Raw genomic sequence first — 20,752 nt, forward strand, 5'->3', positions numbered from 1 at the left:
TTTGTGATGGTGAGGTTTTTTGAAGGGTATTCCATGATGATACCATTGGTAATGAGAGGATTAGATGGAGAGTGATGCAATAGTATTATGCTCTACTTGCTTCAAATTTGGTGGCACTCATTGTAGATTTGTGATTCCATATCAAAGGGTGCATGGCTTTGTAGATGGTTGGGGCTAGATCTTGGAGGATATGTTAATTTTTTCTTGTAGGTTTGCATGGGGCACTTGCATTTTAGCTCACTTGTAGCACAAGCTTCATGAGATTATCTACCGATGTAGTTTTTCACATTTGATAGGAGTCATACTTATATAGATGTGGGCTTGGGAGAACATGATATAATTAAGAATAGAGAAACCCAAAGGAGATGTCCAATCCTTGCAACTAGATATGTTTTTTATTAAGGAAAACAGGTTTTGAAGGGTGCCTAAAACCCTATACAAAACTTAGGATTTTCAATAAGCACAAAAACAAAGATGGATCCAGTTACCCTCTAGGAAAAGAGGTAACCATGGTGACAAATCCTATCACCAATAAAAACAAAACATCCAATTAGGAGCCAAAGAAACCTGGGCTCCAACTTCTAAAACCAGGCACAACAAGAGAACTCATGATTTGCTCTTTGATTTAGAATCTCCCTTGCTCGACCTGAGAATCATATCTAGTGGAGGAAAAGAGGGCTTAGATTTCTTTCTTTTTACTATAATCCATCCATCCTCCACCCTCACTGCCTCACCAAGCCAAGCCCTAGAAGAGAGGAGGCCAGGGGAAGCAGAAGCACCCAACAAATCAAACTCCCTAGGAGGAACCAAAGAAGATAGGCCCCCACCAGGATGAGGAAAAGTAGCCAAATCAGGGACAGGAGAAGGGAGAGAATCCAGACTTGAAGGCCGGACATCCATAGTGTCCAATGTCCTCAAAGAAGTGTCATCTAGAGGAGAACCAACCACAGGGGAAGAGCCATCCTCAAGATCGAACTTGTGCACTGTATAGTGCTCGGGGGAGGCCCCATGCCACCAGGAAGGATGCCTCAGCTTGTTCTTCATAGAAAAGCTATGAGCAATCAAGAGACCAGTCATGTGACACTTCTTGCAGTAGAAGGGGATACCTTTGTAATCCAATATTTGGGTCCAGGAGCCTCACGAAGAGGCCAAGCAGATATGCTCAAGGAGGCCCTTTGAGACATCCAACTCCACAAGAATTCATGCACATGTTGAATGGAGAATATCAGAAGTAGCCGAGTCCACAAACAAAAAATTTCCAATAGCATTCCCCACAGATTCCAAAATAGAGTCAAGCCAGAGATGCATAGGGAGATTCAAAAGCCTAACCCAAATAGGAACCTTGTTGAAGGACTCTGTGAGCGGGTTAAAATCCATATGCCACGTTTTGGCCAAGAGAGGGAAACGACCTTGCCATGAGAAAGAATTAGATAGAATAGCCTTCTTGTCCTCAGTAGATGCAAACGTGACAATGAAGAAACCTTTAGCAACTGGGAAGATCTGAACACCATTATCTAAGATTGGTTCCCAGTGCTCAGAGATCCATGCATGAAGAATAGAAAGAGAGGGCCAGAAACTACGAAATCAAAAAGTAACTGCTAGGGCAGAGAACTCCTTTGCCATAGTAAAAATTTCATTATCAATAGCTTGGTCTAAAACAACCCTTACTGGGCTAGATACACTCACCGGAGAGGCCTCTCGGGAATGAGAAGGCCCAAAAGAGACCCGAGAAAGGAGCAGCATCGTGCAATCTAGCCTCAAAAGTGGCCACATCAGCATATGAAAAAACCCAACCCCCCAGACCAGTAGAAGAGGCCAGAACAAGGGTACTCGCAGAGGCACTAGGCGAGGTCGAAACAACATTAACCAACATGGAGATGGAGGAAGATGGATGCCATCAAGAGAAGGCATGAGGGAAGCCCTACCCCTCCCCCCAAAGGCACCATCCACCGCAGCAAACCCAAGCAACGAAGAAAAATCATCTTCTACGAACACTGATGCAAATACGAGAGCCTACGATGGATCCACGGATGTGCACGCAGGGGAATTTGAATTTCCATAGGAGCGGGAAGTCATCCGTTAGCGCATCCCTTGAATTATTGTTCATACAACACTTTTAGTTTCCTAAGTTAGTTTTGCAACTAGATATGTTACAGTGGAAATTCCCAAACAATCTAATAAGAAATGAACACCACTAAAAGAAATATCACTAGATTATCATACAGTTGGCATGAAAATGTAATTATGTACTCTGAACACCATTCTCAATACAAAATTGCTACCTTGTTAGATACATTCACTTCCATCATCTACATGCTTTCAAATGATCATTCGTCGAAATTAATACAACTTCTACAAATCCTATTTACTATCATAGTTGCTTCTCTTGATCCTTCTCTACTAGACAAGATAAGATAAGATAAATTTATTAATGTCCAAAAAAAGACCACAGTGTGGGTCTATGGGACTGGAAGCTTACAACAAGGAAAAAGAAGACAAACGGAGCACCAAACGGTGTCCAAAAAAGAACAAGCACAACAAAAGAAGAAGAAAGCAGGAAACATCATGAAAAAGATTAGGTATCCATCTTCACAGGGAAAAATTCCAACAGTAACTGATCTATGCGGCTACTAGAAGCCCTGTGATGAAGCTAAGTGCTACAAGAGGAGTGTCGCTAGCAAAAAGGTCCCCTACGGGGTCTCACCGATCTAGAACAGCCTGTGTTAGGGAAACTGTATGGTTGCTTCACACCCCGAGGTGGAGTTAAGGGCGAGAAGAAGGTTGTAATAAGCTATGCCTGGGTCTGACTCCTGGGAAATGAAAGCTATAAAGTATGGTCATGAAGCTGTAAGGACTCACGGAGATAGAGTGCAATGCAACACTGATTGGTGTACCTGAAAAATTTTGAGAGGGATCTGCAATCTCTAAATAGATAGTAAAATCTCCCTCTAATCTCGTAGTATATGGGGCATCTGAAAAGAAAATGAATCTCAGATTCTGCCTCTGCTAAGGTACAAAGTGTACACACCCGATCCTCTCTAGTAATATGGTGATTGACCTAAATCCGAAGTTTGTACAAGCCCACCCTAAAGGAGCCAAGGGAGATACGCAGGGCATGAGTCCAATATCTATGTACGTACTCAGGGCGTACAATAATCCCATCTTAGATAACTAAGAAGTGCTTAGCGTAGAAAGCCATCCTTGGACGTAGTCCCCCTGGAGGATCCACCCAGGTCCGTGTGATATACTTCCTATAAATGTCAAGTCTGACATGCCCGTTCAACTCTTGCCGAGAAGGGAGTAGATGAGCAGGGGCATCCAATGAGAACTGGTAGGGAGGAAGATGATCAATGTTGATCCCCATTGAACTCAATAAGATAGTAGCTTAAGCATACCAACCGCAGGCTCTAGTGGTAGGATCGAAGTTAGCAATAGCAACTGAGGAGTAGTAGGCTAAATAAGGGTATCTGTGTTGGCCTTCCTCCGAGTCAGCAAAGCCACAAAGATAGTGGAGAAACTAGATCAAGTCAAAAATGGTTGCAAGTCTGAATGGGTGAGCATCGAACTCAGCCAAAATAATACTGTGGGGGCTAGAACCATGACATCTGATAATCCGACGGAGGAGCATAATTTGGGTATGCTCGATCATGGCCCAATCTGAGTCTAAAAGAGAAGGACCCCAAACCACCGAGCCATAGAGAACTATGGGTCTTACTAAGGAATCTAGGAGGGATAACTTAGACGATGTATCCTGAAAGTGGTGTCTAAAGCACTATCTCTCGAGCATGGCAAGGGAACCCAACCCTTTACTAATCTGAGGCTGAATAGCTAATCTCAAGCTGAAACAAGATCCAAAAAACTTAACCCCAAGGTATGTGTAAGATGATGTAATCTCAACTTCCCGACCCTAGAAGTGAAAATGGAGATGTGAAGTCTTCAGACTGTTGAAGACCATAACCTGAATCTTCTCAAGGTTCACAACCAGCTATCTCATATCACAAAAAGATGCAAGTCTATCTTAAAGCCTCTAAAGACCCTCAGGAGAGGAAGCAAGAAGAACCACATCATCAACAAAGAGAAGGATGGAGATCAATACCTGGTGTAGATGACAACCATCACCTGGAAGCGAGGAGTCACTAAGAAAAGCCTTGAGTTCATTAATGTAGATCTCGAACAAGGTGGGCGAGAGAGGGCAGCCCTACTTCACCCCAATGGTGCTCTGGATAGGATTAGAGAGGCCCTCTGTGGTCCTGAGTCTACCAATCACAGTCTCATATAACCTCATAATAGTCGTCAATAAGATCTCAGAAATACCAATATCTCTCAGTCTCTGAAAAAGGGTTGCTCTGGGGATGGAATCAAAAGCCTTACGAAAATCCACAAAACAACAGTAGACTTTCTTTGAGTGATGTCGAGCCTCCTCGATAATAGCTCGTAGTGTAAAGATATGATCTATGGTCTGGTAGTTTGTCCTAAATCCTGCTTGACCCTTAGCCCTGCAATTCCTCCTATCAAGCTCACTGGATAAAATAGTATTCAAAGTTGTAGCATAAAGTTTGGCAAATGTATGCCCAATCATGATGGTCCTATAGTTTCTGGGACCAGAGATCAGCCCAGACTTATGGATCGGGTGAATAATGTGTCTCGACCAAGAGTTCGAAAAATCAAAACAAACCACTCTATTAAAGAGCATAGAGAGATAAGGGCCCAAGATCGTGGTACCGAGTTTGAAGAGCTCAGCCTGAAAACCCTCCTCATCAGCCACCCTGCTGCATCTCATAAGTCTGATGGCCTCGTAAATGCTGGAGGTGGAGAATAAGTGATAATGGGGGAGCGAGCTGGGAATGGGGGCGAGCTGACCTGGGATGTCATACAACGTGGAGATATGGGAAGCAAGGAGGTGAAGGTCGGGGGTGGACTAGGGTTGGCTACGCCTAGGGAACATGATGCGCCAAAACAACTTGGGATACTGAATAAGCATGTCTCAGAGGGATCTGCCCTGTGAAGCAATAAATAATCGCTTCTTATGGCGAAGAAAGCGTTTGTAAGAGAGTTGTAAATTGGTGAAAGTAGGGGATTGAGTATCAAAAGCCAAGCGCAAGGAGCGGTGGAAAGTTTTACAGTCATCATCAAACCACTGATTCATGAGACAAGTATTTCGTCGAGCTGATGTGTGAGTGCTGGAAATGAAGCAGTGAGGGATAGAGAGGAGAGCTGACTCCCAAATCGCGGTAGCTAGTGAGTGAAACATGGTGGACACTTGACTGTGATCCATGAAGCTAGCTAGGCAGAGGAATCTTCTCAAATGGAAAATGAAGAGGTCTTGATCACTATCCTCAAAACATAAATGAGTGTGGGGGCGGAACCGAGCAGGGTGAGTAGAGATGGGTGATAAAGGGTGGGAAGAAACACGGACCGAAAGGCTAAGAAGGGCATGATCAGCCAAGGGAAGACGGGAGATAGTAAAATATTGGATGGAGGGGAGGAAGGAAGCAACAACGAGGATGTAATCCACCACGCTCGCACCCCCACTATGAGGCCAACACGTAAAAAGCTCAGAACCCGAGAAACAAGAGAGGCCATTCAGAATCACCAAGTTGGAGGACTCACAGAGCTAGAGAAGGTGGCGACCATAACAAGTTAGAGTTCCACTGTGATCCTCGGATAAATGCTGAAGCCCCATACTAGTAAGATCCCTCTTAGTAGTACAAATCAAATCGGACCCATGGTCATATTGGGGGGTCTGGAGATCTTTAGTCCGTGCATTAAAATCTCCTAAGATGATGATGTCGCCCATAGCCCCAAACTTGGAGATGCTCTTGAATAGGTCTGGAAAAGGGTTCTCATCCTCAACACTATGAATGGTGTAAGGTGAGGTAGTCGGTGTTAAGTAACAAACAACAATGAAGATATCTTTCAAACGTGACTGGTACCTCCAACTTGGATCCACGTAAATCTGGCATAAGTGTCAGAAAGAACCAATGTGGTAGTATTGAACAGATCATCTCTAATCAAACAAGCAACTCCATCGGAACCACGTACACCACCCAAAGCTCGGACCTCTCTCTACAAACTGAAAGCCATTGATACCCTATGTAGCCTGGAACCACTGCCCTACTTATATACAAGATTGACATCCACGTGTCATCTTATCTAAACATTAAATTCCAATATAAAGGAAATGTAGTACAACATATAGGTCAAGACCTAAATCCATAAGAACAACCCCAAATAGATACATTGCATCATGCAGCCACACAAGAGAGTTGATCATGCATATAACATATATAATAATGTGCCATTAAGCATTGTATATTGTGAATCTTCATTCCAAGCTACAACTTGCCACCTTGATAGTTAGAATGAGTAAGCTAGAGTAAGACCAAACCGAACTTAAGATAACTTTATCCAAAAACACCAGAACAAATTGCGAAGCTAGACATAATGTCTTTATGATGCCTAGACCACACCATAAGGGTCACATAAAATAATGAGTTAACTAGATTGATCGCCTACCAAAAAATAGGAAAACTATTGAAAAGAACAAAAAAAAACAAAAAATAGATAGGTAAATTTATTTTTGGGTGATCCAAGATTTCTAACAACCCAAGGATGCTTCTGCACTAGACACATCAGGTGACTTAAAAATATTCCATAATAGAAACTTATGAACATTTAATCGAGTTTAAGACATCCCATGTTCATTCTTCACCCTCTTGTCTTCTTCATCCAAACCACTAAACTAATTATTTTCATTGCCTTTTTTGATAATGTATTCCTTGCATGTATGGTACATTAATTGCAAATTAATGTTCTTATTTCCTCCAAAACTATATGGATTACCCAAACATTCACACCATTTCATGTTTGATAAAATTCTTCTACAAGTTCCATTATTTCAATTGTGTATTTCAGTTTCATCATAATCCTTACTATTATCCATCAATGAATTGTTCAGTTGTTTAACTCCACCTCTAAAATCTATTAGTAAATTCTCCATCTTTGAATTGCTTACAAGATTTTGTTGCACATCTGATACTAAAATATTATTTTCACCTCTAAATACATTTTCAATCGAACTCTTTTGAAGATGATGTAACAAATTCTAAAAGTCAAAAGCCCTTAAATATTTCAATTTATATTCTATTAACAAGATCTTCAACAATGTACAACCTCAGAAACCTTATCAACCACCTACTCCAAATCCATCACCTTTTCATCCAAAAAACTCTAATCTCAAGGTGTAATTCCTCAAGATACTTAGGTTCTTAAGCTTTCTTACCTTCCTCCTTCAAAAGAAGTAAAGCGGATTTATCACCATCCTTGATAGAAACTACATTTCTTTGGCAATCGTGAATAATTCCAACACCATACTACCAAGATCTTCCTAATAAAACATGACAAGCACTCACATCTACAACATCGCATAACACTTCATCCTAGCATGGACTAATCTCAAGATGTAATTACTCAACATACTTAGGTTCTTAAGCTTATGTTCCTTTCTCCTTCAAAGCAAGTAAAGTGAATTTATCACCATCCTTGAGAGAAACTTCCTTTGGCAATAATGAATAACTCCAACACCATACTACCAAGATCTTCCTACCCTTACCCTTACCCTTCCCTTAAATAGTGGGGTGGGGTGAAGTGATCAAACATGACAAGCACTCGTATCTACAACATCACATAACACTTCATCCTGGTATGGACTAATATTAAACTTAACCCAAAATTGTTCCTTCACCTCAGCCATGTGATCATATTGAAACTAACTTATCCCATAAAGACAAGGATGCTTGAGTCTCCTAAGTCAAAGCTTTTGAACCATTTCCTTAGAAACAAGGTTGTCAGTACTACCACATCCATCGCTTCTGTGAATCTTTTGATCAGATTCTTCTTCAATTACAAGCTTATATTTGCTTTTTTCACCAACTAGTTTATTCTTATCTTGAAATGTAACTTACTTTATTTTCAACTTATCTTATTCCTTTACAACATAGTGATAAGAATATTCAGTTGTACTAAGCCTTAACATGCTTAACTTTTCATGAATGTTAAGTCTTAAACCATTAATATACCTAGCAAACTTTTCCTTTGATGTTTCTCTGTGTCCAAATCTAGTGGTCATCTTATAGAATTATTTGGTATACCCTTTATCTATCAAATCTTTTTGCTTCAAATTCTACAACTTCTTAAATAAGTCTAATTCATTATTATTCTGCTATGAACTTGGATTTAAGTCTAGAAACCATAACTCTCCATCTAGTCATCTCAGATTCTCCATTATCTTCCCTATCTCTTTATTATTCTTTCCACCATAAGGAAGTGTGACCTTTCAATTTAGTTTTTGCTAACCAAACCCTTTGGGGATCCTTAATGTCTTCAAGCTTGAATTAATCTTCTAGCTCATTAATCTAATATTCACACCATTTCATGTTTGATAATTTTTTTCTATAAGTTCCATTATTTCGATTGTGTATTTCAGTTTCATTATAATCCTTACTATTATCCATCAATGAATTATTCAATTGTTTAAATCCACCTCTAAAATCCGTTAGCAAATTTTCCATCTTTGAATTGCTTACAAGATTTTGTTGCACATCTGATACTACAATATTATTTTTACCTCTAAATACTTTTTCAATCAAACTTTTTTGAAGATGTTGTAATAATTTATAAAAGTAAAAAACCCTTAGATATTTCAATTGATATTCTATTAACAAGATCTTCAACAATGTACAACCTCATAAACCTTATCAACCACCTACTCCAAATCCATCACCTTTTCATCCAAAAAATCTAATCTCGAGGTGCAATTCCTCAAGATACTTAGGTTCTTAAGCTTTCTTTCCTTCCTCCTTCAAAGGAAGTAAAGTGAATTTATCACCATCCTTGATAGAAACTACATTCCTTTGGCAATAATGAATAGCTCCAACACCATACTACCAAGATCTTCCTAATAAAACATGACATGCACTCATATCTACAACATCACATAACACTTCATCCTAGTATAGACTAATATTAAGCTTAACCCAACATTGTTCCTTCACTTCATCCATGTGATCACATTGAAACTAACTTATTCCATAAAGACAAGGATTTTTGAGTCTCCTAAGCCGAAGCTTTTGAACCATTTCCTTAGAAACAAGGCTGTCAGTACTACCACCATCCATCCCTTCTGTGAATCTTTTGATCAAATTCTTCTTCAATTACAAGCTTATATTTGCTTTTTTCACCAACTAGTTTATTCTTATCTCGAAATGTAACTTACTTTCTTTTCAACTTATCTTATTCCTTTACAACATAGTAATAAGAATATTCAGTTGTACTAAGCCTTAACATGCTTAACTCGTCATGAATGTTAAGTCTTAAACCATTAATATACCTAGCAAGCTTTTCCTTTGATGTTTCTCTATGTCCAAATCTAGTGGTCATCTTATAGAATTCTTTGGTATGCCCTTTAACTATCAAATCTTTTTGCTTCAGGTTCTACAACTTCTTAAATAAGTCTAATTCATTATTATTATGCTATGAACTTGGATTTAAGTCTAGAAACCATAACTCTCCATCTAGTGATCTTAGATTCTCCATTATCTTCCCTATCTCTTTATTATTCTTTCCACCATAAGGAAGTGTGACCTTTCAACTTAGTTTGTGCTAACCAAACCCTTTGGGGATCCTTAATGTCTTCAAGCTCGAATTAATCTTCTAGCTCATTAATCTAATATGTCATAGATTTCAACAGTATTACTTCTTCTATAGGGATCTCCACTTTCATTTGTTCCAAATCTTCAACGGTCATCTTCACTTTTAGGATTTCTCCTAGCCCTAGTTAGAGTATTTTGAATTTCAGCTCTCAACTCATTCTTGAACTCCTCCATCTTAATCTAATCTTCTAGGGTTCATCCTTCTAGGCAGCATGTTTACAAAGATATCAATCTTCATTTTCCACATGTTTCGTGATTTGGTTACAAGTTTTGATTTCCCTAATCAAATCTAATAATCTACCAACACCAACAATTTGCATCAAGTAACTAGATCTGTTTGATACCCATAAAATTACCAATTTTGACAACCAATCAGTCCCCTTATGCAACCTTCAACAATTATAGGTTAGATCCAATCTTCTTCCAACACACAACTAGGTTCATAAGTGTGATATCCAATTCTTCCAAGAAACCAATCCTTCTCTTCCTTGGACTAACCTTTATTGATGTAGGTTAATACTTAGCTCTTGCCACTCAATAACAACAAGGCTTGAAAGTTAGAGGTCAAATAACAAGTGCTTGTTCTACTCTGATGTAGATATGCCACTTCTTAATCACTTAAAGAATCATGAATGTTAAATTATCTTGAGAGCTATATGTTTGATGTCTGAGAGTGTCCATCGGGGTTAAAAATCAAATTACTTAAACTAGGGCCTTATGCTTAGGCTTTATAAGTTTCATTTTGCCCTTCGCCCTTCTAAACCTATCATTTTTTATGAAGCCCTTGTGTTGTGATCCCCCACCAACATTGTCATGCCTAACAAAAACAAGAAGAAAGTTGTTAAAATTTGTCAGCTGGTGAGATTGCCTCTCATCCGAACAACCTGTAAATTCTACTCTCTAATGTCATTGCTCCTAAGGATGATCCAAAAGGCGGAAACTCTTCCCTAACTACCTCCAAGAGGAAAGGCAAAAACCCTTTTCCCCGCTTTAAAAAGGCAAATTCCTTGTTCAATAGGTCAACATTGATAATCATGAGGTGGAAGAGCATAACATCCTCGAGATCCAACAAATTGGCAAACAGATGTGTCAAAAGGGGGAGAAAGCTACTTGTTGGCTATTATTCTAAAAAAGACATTGAACAGTGGAATCGAGCAACTCATAAGAGGTCTCATAAAAATATGAACACAGAGGATAATAATCTCAAGACCGGTGACAATGGTCACTCAAATAAATCTACCTCCAATAGCTCAACAAAGGACTTAATGATCCTAGTATTGATATGTTGCCAATTGAGGAGAACCCTATTTTGCTTAGCATTGATGCAACTTCAGCCTCGAATTTAGCAAGCTTACAAAGTGAGGTGGTCAGTGTTGAAAACAAAGTGAGCGAGTTGGGAAGAAAACTTCGAAGTATTTCCAGATTCAATTTTTGTGTGATGCACAACTCAACAACCTCTATCTATCTGATGCAACGCAAGGTTCTCAAGGATGATGAACACAAAGAAAGAAATTATTAGGATTTGTTCAAATTCCCAACTGGCATGTATTGCATCAGTCTAGTTGCGATATTAAATTCTCACACATGTTTAATGGGGATCTGGACCCTTACCCCTATGGGGCTTACTATATATTTATGCTTTTAACTTGTGTGGCTTCTTTGAACTTATGTTAGTTGTGCTACGTCTTTCGTTGTACTAGTAGGATTTTGGAGAAGTTTTTAGTTGTTACCTTATGATTGGTACTACTTTGTTTTCTAGTGCTAAGTTTCACGGTTATAAGTTGTTGACTTATGGTCTATGTTAATCTAATTTATTCATTTTGTTCCAAATTGATTTTGATGTCTTTTTGTGAGTATGTCATATTTGCACACCCTCAAATTGCAGTCTTGTAAGGGTCGGCATCCTTGTTTTTTGCGATGATTAATATCAAGACTGTGACAAAATATAAGCCATAAGTAACATATAAAGAACGTCAATGCTTAAAATACCTAATTAGATTGAATATAACAACAACACATGTGATATTCTATATAGACAAATCAAATAATGTAACATTTTGAAATTTGAATGCTTGTGGTGTGAAATTATGTTAGTCTAACCATTCAAGAAATTTTAGCAGCAACCATGTACCTTTAAACAATTGTCAATAATATATATGAAAACACTCATGCGTTATAGGGGATAAAGAGAGGCAAAAAGCACATTTTTTTACGAAAACAATGGGTTCCAAAATACCGCGCTACATGAAGATATCACACGCCCACCTTGGAGAGGTCTGAAAGAAAAATTAAAGAATCAAATGACTTCGCATGGTGTCACATTGGCTCAATCAATTAGTCTCCTAATAGAATTATATAATTGCGAACGCATCTTAAGTGCCTCAGTTGACTCAAAGTGACCATAACTATATGTGTGTGTTTCAGCTCTTTCGTGAATGCATATCGACAAATGAATACGATTTGGGAGAATAAATATTACAATTTATTTCAGATGAATCACAGACATCCAAATACACCTTACAAGAGTGTTGGAGGCACATAAATTATACATAAGATTGCAAGGCGGCATTTATGTACTCTTAAGGTTGAGCCCTTGAGACAGTAATTTCTCAATGTTGTGATATGATTGAAGAACGCATTTTCTACTTTTCCTTATACCATTTCATGAGCTAGTTAATTTCACATTTGTTTGTTGTGCATAATGTTTTTTAATATTTCATACAAACCTAGAACCTTTGATCCAATGTCAGATTATCCTGACCTTCACTAATATAACAATGTGCTTGTCCTTGTTATTTTCACTTATCACAAATCAAAGTGGGTTGCAATCATTAGCAGCTGGTTAAAATTAAATTTCAACACTGCTTCTTAGTGTTCCCTTGATTTTGTCTTTTAAAATCATTCACTATTTAAGTATCCCAATTCATTTAAGATTTGAACTTCATTCCCCCCAACCCCACACCTTGTTATTGGAATTTGAGACGTCTTTCAAAAGAACTGATTGCAAAATCAATAGATATTATATAGATTTGTTCACAGGAAATTGAAAATGTAGTTGCAAATCAATTCTTGACAACATTGGATGCCCATTCTGTTCTTAATAGTATTTTTCCCTTATCATAAATCAAAGTGGGTTGCACTCATTAGCAGCTGGTTAAAATTTAATTTCAACACTGCTTCTTGCTCTTTTCCTTGATTTAGTCTTTTTAAATCATTCACTATTTACGTCTCCCAATTCATTTGTCTTGAAGTTTTTATCTTCGTTCTCCCCACATTATTGCAATTTGAGACATCTTTCAGAATTGTCAGTGGTACACTCAGGTATCCTTGGAACTCAGATCATCTTCACGAGAATACAATCACTCTATCTAGAACTTTTAACTATTTTAGAAGACTCTTGTCTTTTTACTCATCTTGATCATTTCCTGAGTTTCTTTGTTCCTTAACACAGTTAAGGCTGGGTTCCTGTCAAATATAGGAAGATCTTGGGTAGCCTGCCAATCACGTGTTGTTCCTAATTTCTATCTTTATGAACTTTATTGAGAACCATTCACAAGCAAGCACCTCAAGCTTGCTAACTTTGGGTGGTATGTGCCACAAGGGACCCTCAGGTACACTATCCATATGAAACTCATTCAACATTATTTGCTGCAGGATTCAGCCAGAAATACTTGAGCCCAATGATCAGGCAGACAGGATTACAAACTCTTGTAGCAATCACCACTTGCTATTTACCTTTGGAGAACTCATGTTGCAACAGACTGTCGCAATGCTCCTTGGATAAAAATTCTTCAAGGTATGTTACCTACCAGGCCCGCCCTTATTTATTGCCAATGCTACTTCTAGTCATCTATGATAGTCCATCTATTACTCCAACCATTTCCCTACTTACCTCGATAATGAACTAGGTTGAGCTTGGGCTCCACTCAAATACAGGAAGATTTAGGATAGCCTGCTGCTCTCTTGGAAGAAGAGATTTTTGTTCCCAAGTCCTTTATGACCTTCCTTGATACACATTCATTAGCAATCACTCCTGTGTCTAGACTTTGGTGGCCAATGTTGCAAGGTACCTTGTGTGTGAAACCGGTTCAACATTACTTGCCACAGGATTTGGCCAGATATCCATTATTACTGCAATTGGCTGATTGAGATTACAAAATCTTGCGTTGGTGAATTACCACTTCCTACTTGTATTTGCAGAGCATGCATTGTAAGAGGGTTTGTAACCAGGTTATGTATATATACAATTGTTAGTTTGGTAATGCTGTCAGGATTCCGATTGACATGTACTTGTCATATTTTGAATCGGTGGGTCTTAATATTAAGAAAGATGTTCCTGGGCACCAACGCATTTACTTGTATGCATTGATTATGATGCTTTTGTGTATTCTTATTTATCCCCCAGCTTTCTCTTAATTTTCCTTAGCTTTGATCTTAGCTGTACTACTTTTTTGTTTCCATATTCAAAGATGTGTCTCACTCCTATTAATAACTTTAGTCACAATTATCCCCCTAAACTGGTGAGCTACATTCCTTAGACTGATCATTGACTCATACGTATATTTGATGTGAATGCCTTGCAAACTTTGTCTGGCCAACTCTCTGTTACCAGTGGGCATACTGTTTGTTACATGTTTACACTCATAGTTATGATAATATCATGACAAGATTATGGTCTATTGTGGATGCAGAATATGTGCTAGCATGTTTTGTAAAATTTCAGTCAATAAGAATGTCTATTGTGGATGCAGAATATGTGCTAGCATGTTTTGTAAAATTTCAGTCAATAAGAATGTCTATTGTGGATGCAGAATATGTGCTAGCATGTTTTGTAAAATTTCAGTCAATAAGAATGTAAGTAAGATTCAAGATGTATTTTAGTATCTGTTTAATAAAGCTAGTGTGTGTGCAATTCCTTGCAGGATGTAGGTGCAACTCTTGTAATCTGACAATGGGGTTTTGAAGATGAGGCAAAATTCAAATCACTTGCTCATGAACTGGGGCTTGCCAGCAGTGTGATGAGTTGGAGTGGAACTGGAGTTGATTGCAATTGCAACAGGTCTGACTATGAATGGGTGAATATTGTTTTTTTCTCATGACATATAATGCTGAATGCATTAATTCACATAGCCATATATAAATGAGGAATGTAGATGATGCATTTGTGTCATATTTATGTTCTTTGAAAGGCAAATTTTTCTTGCACATTTATAGGTGGACAAATAGTTCCAACGTTTCAGGAATTGACATCGCATAAGTTAGGGAGTGTCTTCTTTGCTATTAAGGTTGCGTTGAAATTGTGTGATACTTGTAGTTTTGCTGTTCAGTCTAATAGTGTAACATTGTGGTGCATCTGCTTTGGCTATATTCTGGGCTGAATAGTGTGCCCAATTCCTAGTAAGGCCTTCTTTTGGTAATTATTTCCATCTAGGCTGGACTTGTAAGAGAGAGCATTTGGAACAACTAAGGATCAAATGCTATACAAAGAACACCACAAATTCAAAAGCTGTTACTATTTTTTTTCGTGGCAACAGGTTCTTATGGATTATTATTAATCAGTTTCCTTTAATTTTCAAAATATTTTATCTAAGAAAAGAGTACAGGTGAATGCAATCAGGAAAACTTATTCTTTTCATTGTGGGCTTAATTTGTAATATAGTAGTACAAGAATGCTGCTTCACCGAACAAAAACCGAACAGACAGACTGACCACATAAAATCAACTTACGCCCCCACCTTTCACAGATACTGTGGATCCATGGCTAGAGCCTCTGCTGATTAAATCATAATCTAAGAATACAACAATGACAGTTATGTCATCATGGAAATGTCGCCTAACACCTCGCTCAATCTTTTTGAGGTCTGAATACCTCATTTCTCGTTTCTTTGCTGCCTCTTGCAGAGCAGCTTTAACAAGTCTTTTAGCACTTCCCTGCATAAAAAATCCCATGGACAGAAAATTCAGCATGAGAAAATAAAAGTTCCCGCACATCAATTCACACAAAAGAGAGCTTTCCAAATATTTTTAAACATTCCAGTGGAACACTAAAAATGCAACATGATAAAGTAAATGTTCAAGTTTTGTATTTCTTTTGCATGCAAAAGTTTTGTATACACTTGACATCTATAAAATATATCTAAAAATGGTTTATCCTTCGAATAAATTCACTTTTATACACATTTGATCAATGTATATTTGTGTATTTGATCACAGAAGCTTATATTTGATTAGTTTGATGTCTTTACAGATTATTCATTGAAAGGTGCATGAAACAAGCTTTAAATCCCTTAAAATATCTATAATCCATAGTTTTTCCAACTTCCCTGTGATGTCCCCAATTACAGCTGTTTTGGCAAGCGCAGAATTTTCATATAAATAAATAAATTATTGAACAATAAATAATTAATATTATTAAATAAATTTAATAACAGCCTTTAGGCCAATTTTCCCACCTTGTGCGGGTTTCAGACTTAAGCCAGTTGCATTATAGAAGGGAAAATTACTAAATATTTTGTTTCATCCTGGAGGCCAACATACTTTAGAGTTTAGACGGTTATCTTTAATGGCTGAACTGTTTTAGCCAATGCCTATTTATGAAAAAGAACGATTTTGATGAGGGCATTAGAAGAAGCAAGCTCCCCACATAAGCATGTTGACAGAGCTAGGACAAAACCCCTACCATCTGTTACAATGATCCCTAGTGCTGTATGATACATTTATGGCGCCAGCTACTTGCAAGTTGGAGCTCTAAGGAAGAACATATGGGAACTACAAGGAAAAAAATTCTATCAGGAGACTAGAAAGAAGAATATTGCAGGAAATAACTCAGCAAGCAATAGCTATGCACTTGAGGGGGCATGCCTAGACCCAAGATGCAGGCATTCATACCAAGGCAGGGAAGGCACCCAGTCGATCCTTTTAATCACTCAGATACATTAGCAACAGCAACCACAGGGGTCTCAAATCATTTTCTTATCTGTAAGGCAACTGTTTATCAGAATTTGATATTCATATAATCTCTTATTAAAATGCAGATATAGATCCGCTTTAGCCTCTATAGACAAAATACAATTGTTCTGGAGCTGCAGTCTCTTCTATGTAGCAGAAATAAATACCTGATGGAAACATCCCCAAATCTGATTATTTTGGAATATGACTCTCTGAACAGTCCATCTCTGGCAACAGTCTTAATTATCTGTTATTAATAATTATATATCTGTAAACTACTAGTGTTTCTTGAATCAATTTAAGGTTCGGAACTAGGATTCTTACAGTGGTATTAGAGACCCTTTCCTGCCAACCTATTAATGTTTGGTTCATGAAAACAATAACTCGAGTAATTACAGAGGTAGGCTATGGGTTCAATACCATATTTCCATTGTTCCAAGCCAAGTTCCTAAAGAAAGAACAACCAAAACATCTACTAAAATGGTGGAAAGATATCACTCTAAATATATGAGCTCAAGTCCAGTCGTCCATCAAGGTATGACTTCTATTCAATATTTTGAGTTCCAAGCAAAGGGATGAAGGAGAAGATACAGTGAGCAGTCCTGGCAGGAGAATTTTAAGATGGAGTGATGGAATTAGGATACGGACACATCTGAAGCTACCCAAAAACTTTAAAGAATACTTAGAGATTTGATCACATCAATTCTGTATTTCCTTTTGATAATTATTTGCGATATTTGGATTGGATAAATCAGGGCAAAAGGGAACTATATGACAACATAAGACAAATGAGAAATGAAAATAAATATTCAATAGTAGCAAAGGTGCAACCTGAAATTATGAAAGAGTACAGAAGCACAAGAGGAGGTCAAGAAAGAGGTGGTGCTAGTAGAGCAGAGATAAACATCAGAGTCTAAATATATCACACGGGAAGACTTCTCAGTGATAGAAAATAATTATGTCCAGGCAACATCAGCCCAAACTTTAGGTATGGACATAATTGCATTATGAGATGATGATTAGCAGAGTATGAGAAAATTGGACCATGCGATAAGATGCAAAACATTAGTTGTGATGTTGTGAGGATAGGTTTGTTTGAGATTGAGCACAATGAAGAGGAATTGCAGGTTTATTAAGAAACCCCCATTTATACACAGTTTGATTAAATGGAGGTAGGCCAAGAAGCATTCAAACTTCTTTGCTACAAGAGTGATAAGATTTTTAATAGAGTTTGGATGAGAGACTTCTTTGCTACAAGAGTGATAAGATTTTTAATAGAGTTTTGATGAGAGATGTTTATCTCAAAGCAGAACAGCAAAGTGGCAGAGCAATGATTCTGAGATTGATATGGAATCCTGGTAAAAAAATTTGAGCATAAAGGTGGAGAGGCAGTTGATTTGGTATGTGCAAGTGCAAATTTCGTGAGGGCCGGTAATTTTAGGATGGGAGAACTGTGATGGTCATGATTTATAGCTATGTCGGTCAGCCCAATATTTAAAATCAATAAATAAAATATTAATAAATAATAAATATAAATTATTAATAAATGGAATTATAAAATAATTTTAAAAATGCCCTCTAGACCAACAGCTTGTGGCAGTTCCTGTCTTTGGTCAACTTCCATTGTATAAAGAAACATTACTAAATATTTTGTTTTATCCTGGAGGCCGACATACTTTAGAATCTTAGATGATTATTAAATACCTTTAATTCGTGTTAAGCTGACAGTTTTCGCCAACGCCTTTATATGAAGCAGAAGAATTCAATTGAACGCATTGTGGAATAAGCAAACTCGCTAAGCAACTAGCTTTTTGGGACACAGACCTCATGAGGTTGAAATAGGTAGGACAAAATCCCCACCATCTGTTATATTACTCTTAAGTGTTGTATGATTCATTTATGGCTCCAGCTACATGCAGGTTGGAGCTCTAAAGAACAAATTGGAACTACAAGAGAACAATTCGATCGGGAGACTGGAAAGGAGTGTATCACAAGAAATGACCCAGCAAGCAATAGCTATGCACTCACAGGGACATAGCTAGAGTCAACACGAAGGATTTAATACAGTAGCAGGGAAGGCGTCCCTTCTAAGGTAATCATTCGCTCCTTTAAATTGCTCAGATCCATTAGCAAAAGTAACAACAGTGTGACTCAAATCACTGCCTTTTAACTATCTGTAAGGGGACTGTTTATAAGACTTTGGTATTCATAAAACCTCTGATTTATATGCAGATAGATCTGTTTTAGCCTCTGTAGACAAAATGCATTTTTTTCTGGAACTGCAGTCTATCCTAAATTTCCATCTTATGGAAGTAAACACCTATGTTTACTGCTATATTACATACATGAAATAATAATACAGATGGCAGTACATACCAGATATAGGGGTAACATATATGTAACATATATCTTTATTCACTCATGAATTCATTATACAGAAGAAGAAAAGAGATGGTCGGCCAAGGATTATAATTCATCTGACTATATATTACAAACTTCCTTGGTGGTAACAACATATTCAAAGGGCCTGACAGTTGCCAAGAGAGACACAACTGTTAACCAACCAACACTTGCAACTACCCGAGTGAAAATCAACAATTAATATTTTGATGACAAGTATACATCAAGTAATATTTGGGAAGACTACTAGCAAAACTGTAGATAATGAGGGTCTAGAGGGTAACACCCCTTGCGAAGATCCAGGGGCAAACCCCCGCAGCCAAGACCAATTTAACACCTTCAAAACCATACAAAACTCCATGGTGCGAATCTTTTTTGTGACTTTTTAGGGTGCCAAGAAAAATGTCGAAGAAGCCTAAAAATAAAGATTTCACATAGTGCCACACTACTGCTAAGAAACTCGCATAAAGTACCACACCCTACCGCCTGATGTGAAGCTCCCAAACACCATATGTGAAAAACCAAAGTTATTCTTTATACCACATACAACAAAGTTGATGAATGTGAAGCTGGGGGATTTTGTACACTATATGTAAACAACAATACTAGTGCAAATTTAGGTCACACATCATACAGTAAAATATAGTCTGGGGATTGGCATAGTACTCCATAAAACATGATCATTATACAGACCTATATAGCAAAAGTAGCTTGTACAACATGTGCAACTAATAATGTGCAATCTACAAGAAAAAATGGGCAACCAAGTTTTGATTTTGTACGACCTGCTTCTAGGTGTGAATTTGGCATATGGTGATGTGTTTGTACACGTACTGCACTAGAAAATATTGATGATTGGACCCATACAACACTATAGTCAACCCATACAGCACTGAGAAGGATCTTTCAACTGAACCTCTAAATCACTCTCAGCAACTCCTATGAAACTTCAGGACAGAAATTCCTTAGCCCGTACGGCTTAATCAGCAACCCATACCACACTATAGGTCACAACTTCCTTAAGACTGTATGATCCAATCGGTAACTCATAGAACACTCCCACCTGCAACTTACTTTGAACATACACCTCTCGATCAGCAATTTGTACGGCAAAAGAGTTAAATGTTGCAAGGCAAGCTTAGGTCGTGCTTTGTACTGCAAGAGTGATTACCAAGACCCATAAATCAAGAAGAGTCTGCACACCATAAGGCAAGACTAGTTTGCATGTTTGGCCAAGTTCCTATGTCAGAATAGATTGTATAGTAGTTGTTATCTCTGTAAGTCATACATGTCATTTGGTGCAACGATGGTGTGGGAAGAGGAATTTTCTTTCTATGGTGATCAATGCTGAGCTCCTTTGTGATTCTTGCCAAGTATAAATTGAACAATGGCCTCTACATAATCTTCATTAGTTTTTTCATTTTATTTTCCATTCGCACTATCAGATGTATTGTCTATAACTTAACATGCTTTGATTAGTTTTGTCTTCACCAAGAGAAGTAGCTTCAAGAAAATTACAAGTTGGTGAAAATATCTCATAATCCTCCATTTGTTAGTGGAATAGTTCGTTCAAGGAATTTGTCTCATACTATGAGCAGCTTTCAAGTTCTAAAACCCGTTCATTGTTAGGTTCCATTATCCTCCATATTGAACTCCCCACCCTCAAATTTGCGCTAGGCCTTTCTAATGCCTTG

The 20,752-nt window shown here is 37.8% G+C and overlaps 1 protein-coding gene across 4 annotated transcripts in view; it reads right to left on the reverse strand.

Moving 5' to 3' along the window:
- Positions 1 to 15,318: 15,318 nt before the first annotated feature.
- LOC149551623 (putative protein phosphatase 2C 60) overlaps positions 15,319 to 20,752 on the reverse strand; it is a 35,071-nt gene continuing 29,637 nt past the window's right edge. For all 4 annotated transcript variants that reach the window (XM_089787121.1, XM_089787125.1, XM_089787122.1 and 1 more), the window contains exon 5: positions 15,319 to 15,641. In XM_089787121.1, the coding sequence (XP_089643247.1) occupies positions 15,429 to 15,641 (213 nt within the window). In that variant the 3' untranslated portion in view covers positions 15,319 to 15,428. The remainder of the gene's footprint in view (positions 15,642 to 20,752) is intronic.

Source organism: Cupressus sempervirens, chromosome 6 (genome assembly GCF_028749045.1).
Source record: "Cupressus sempervirens isolate cs-2001-9-10 chromosome 6, ASM2874904v1, whole genome shotgun sequence".
NCBI classification, from domain to species: Eukaryota; Viridiplantae; Streptophyta; class Pinopsida; order Cupressales; family Cupressaceae; genus Cupressus; species Cupressus sempervirens.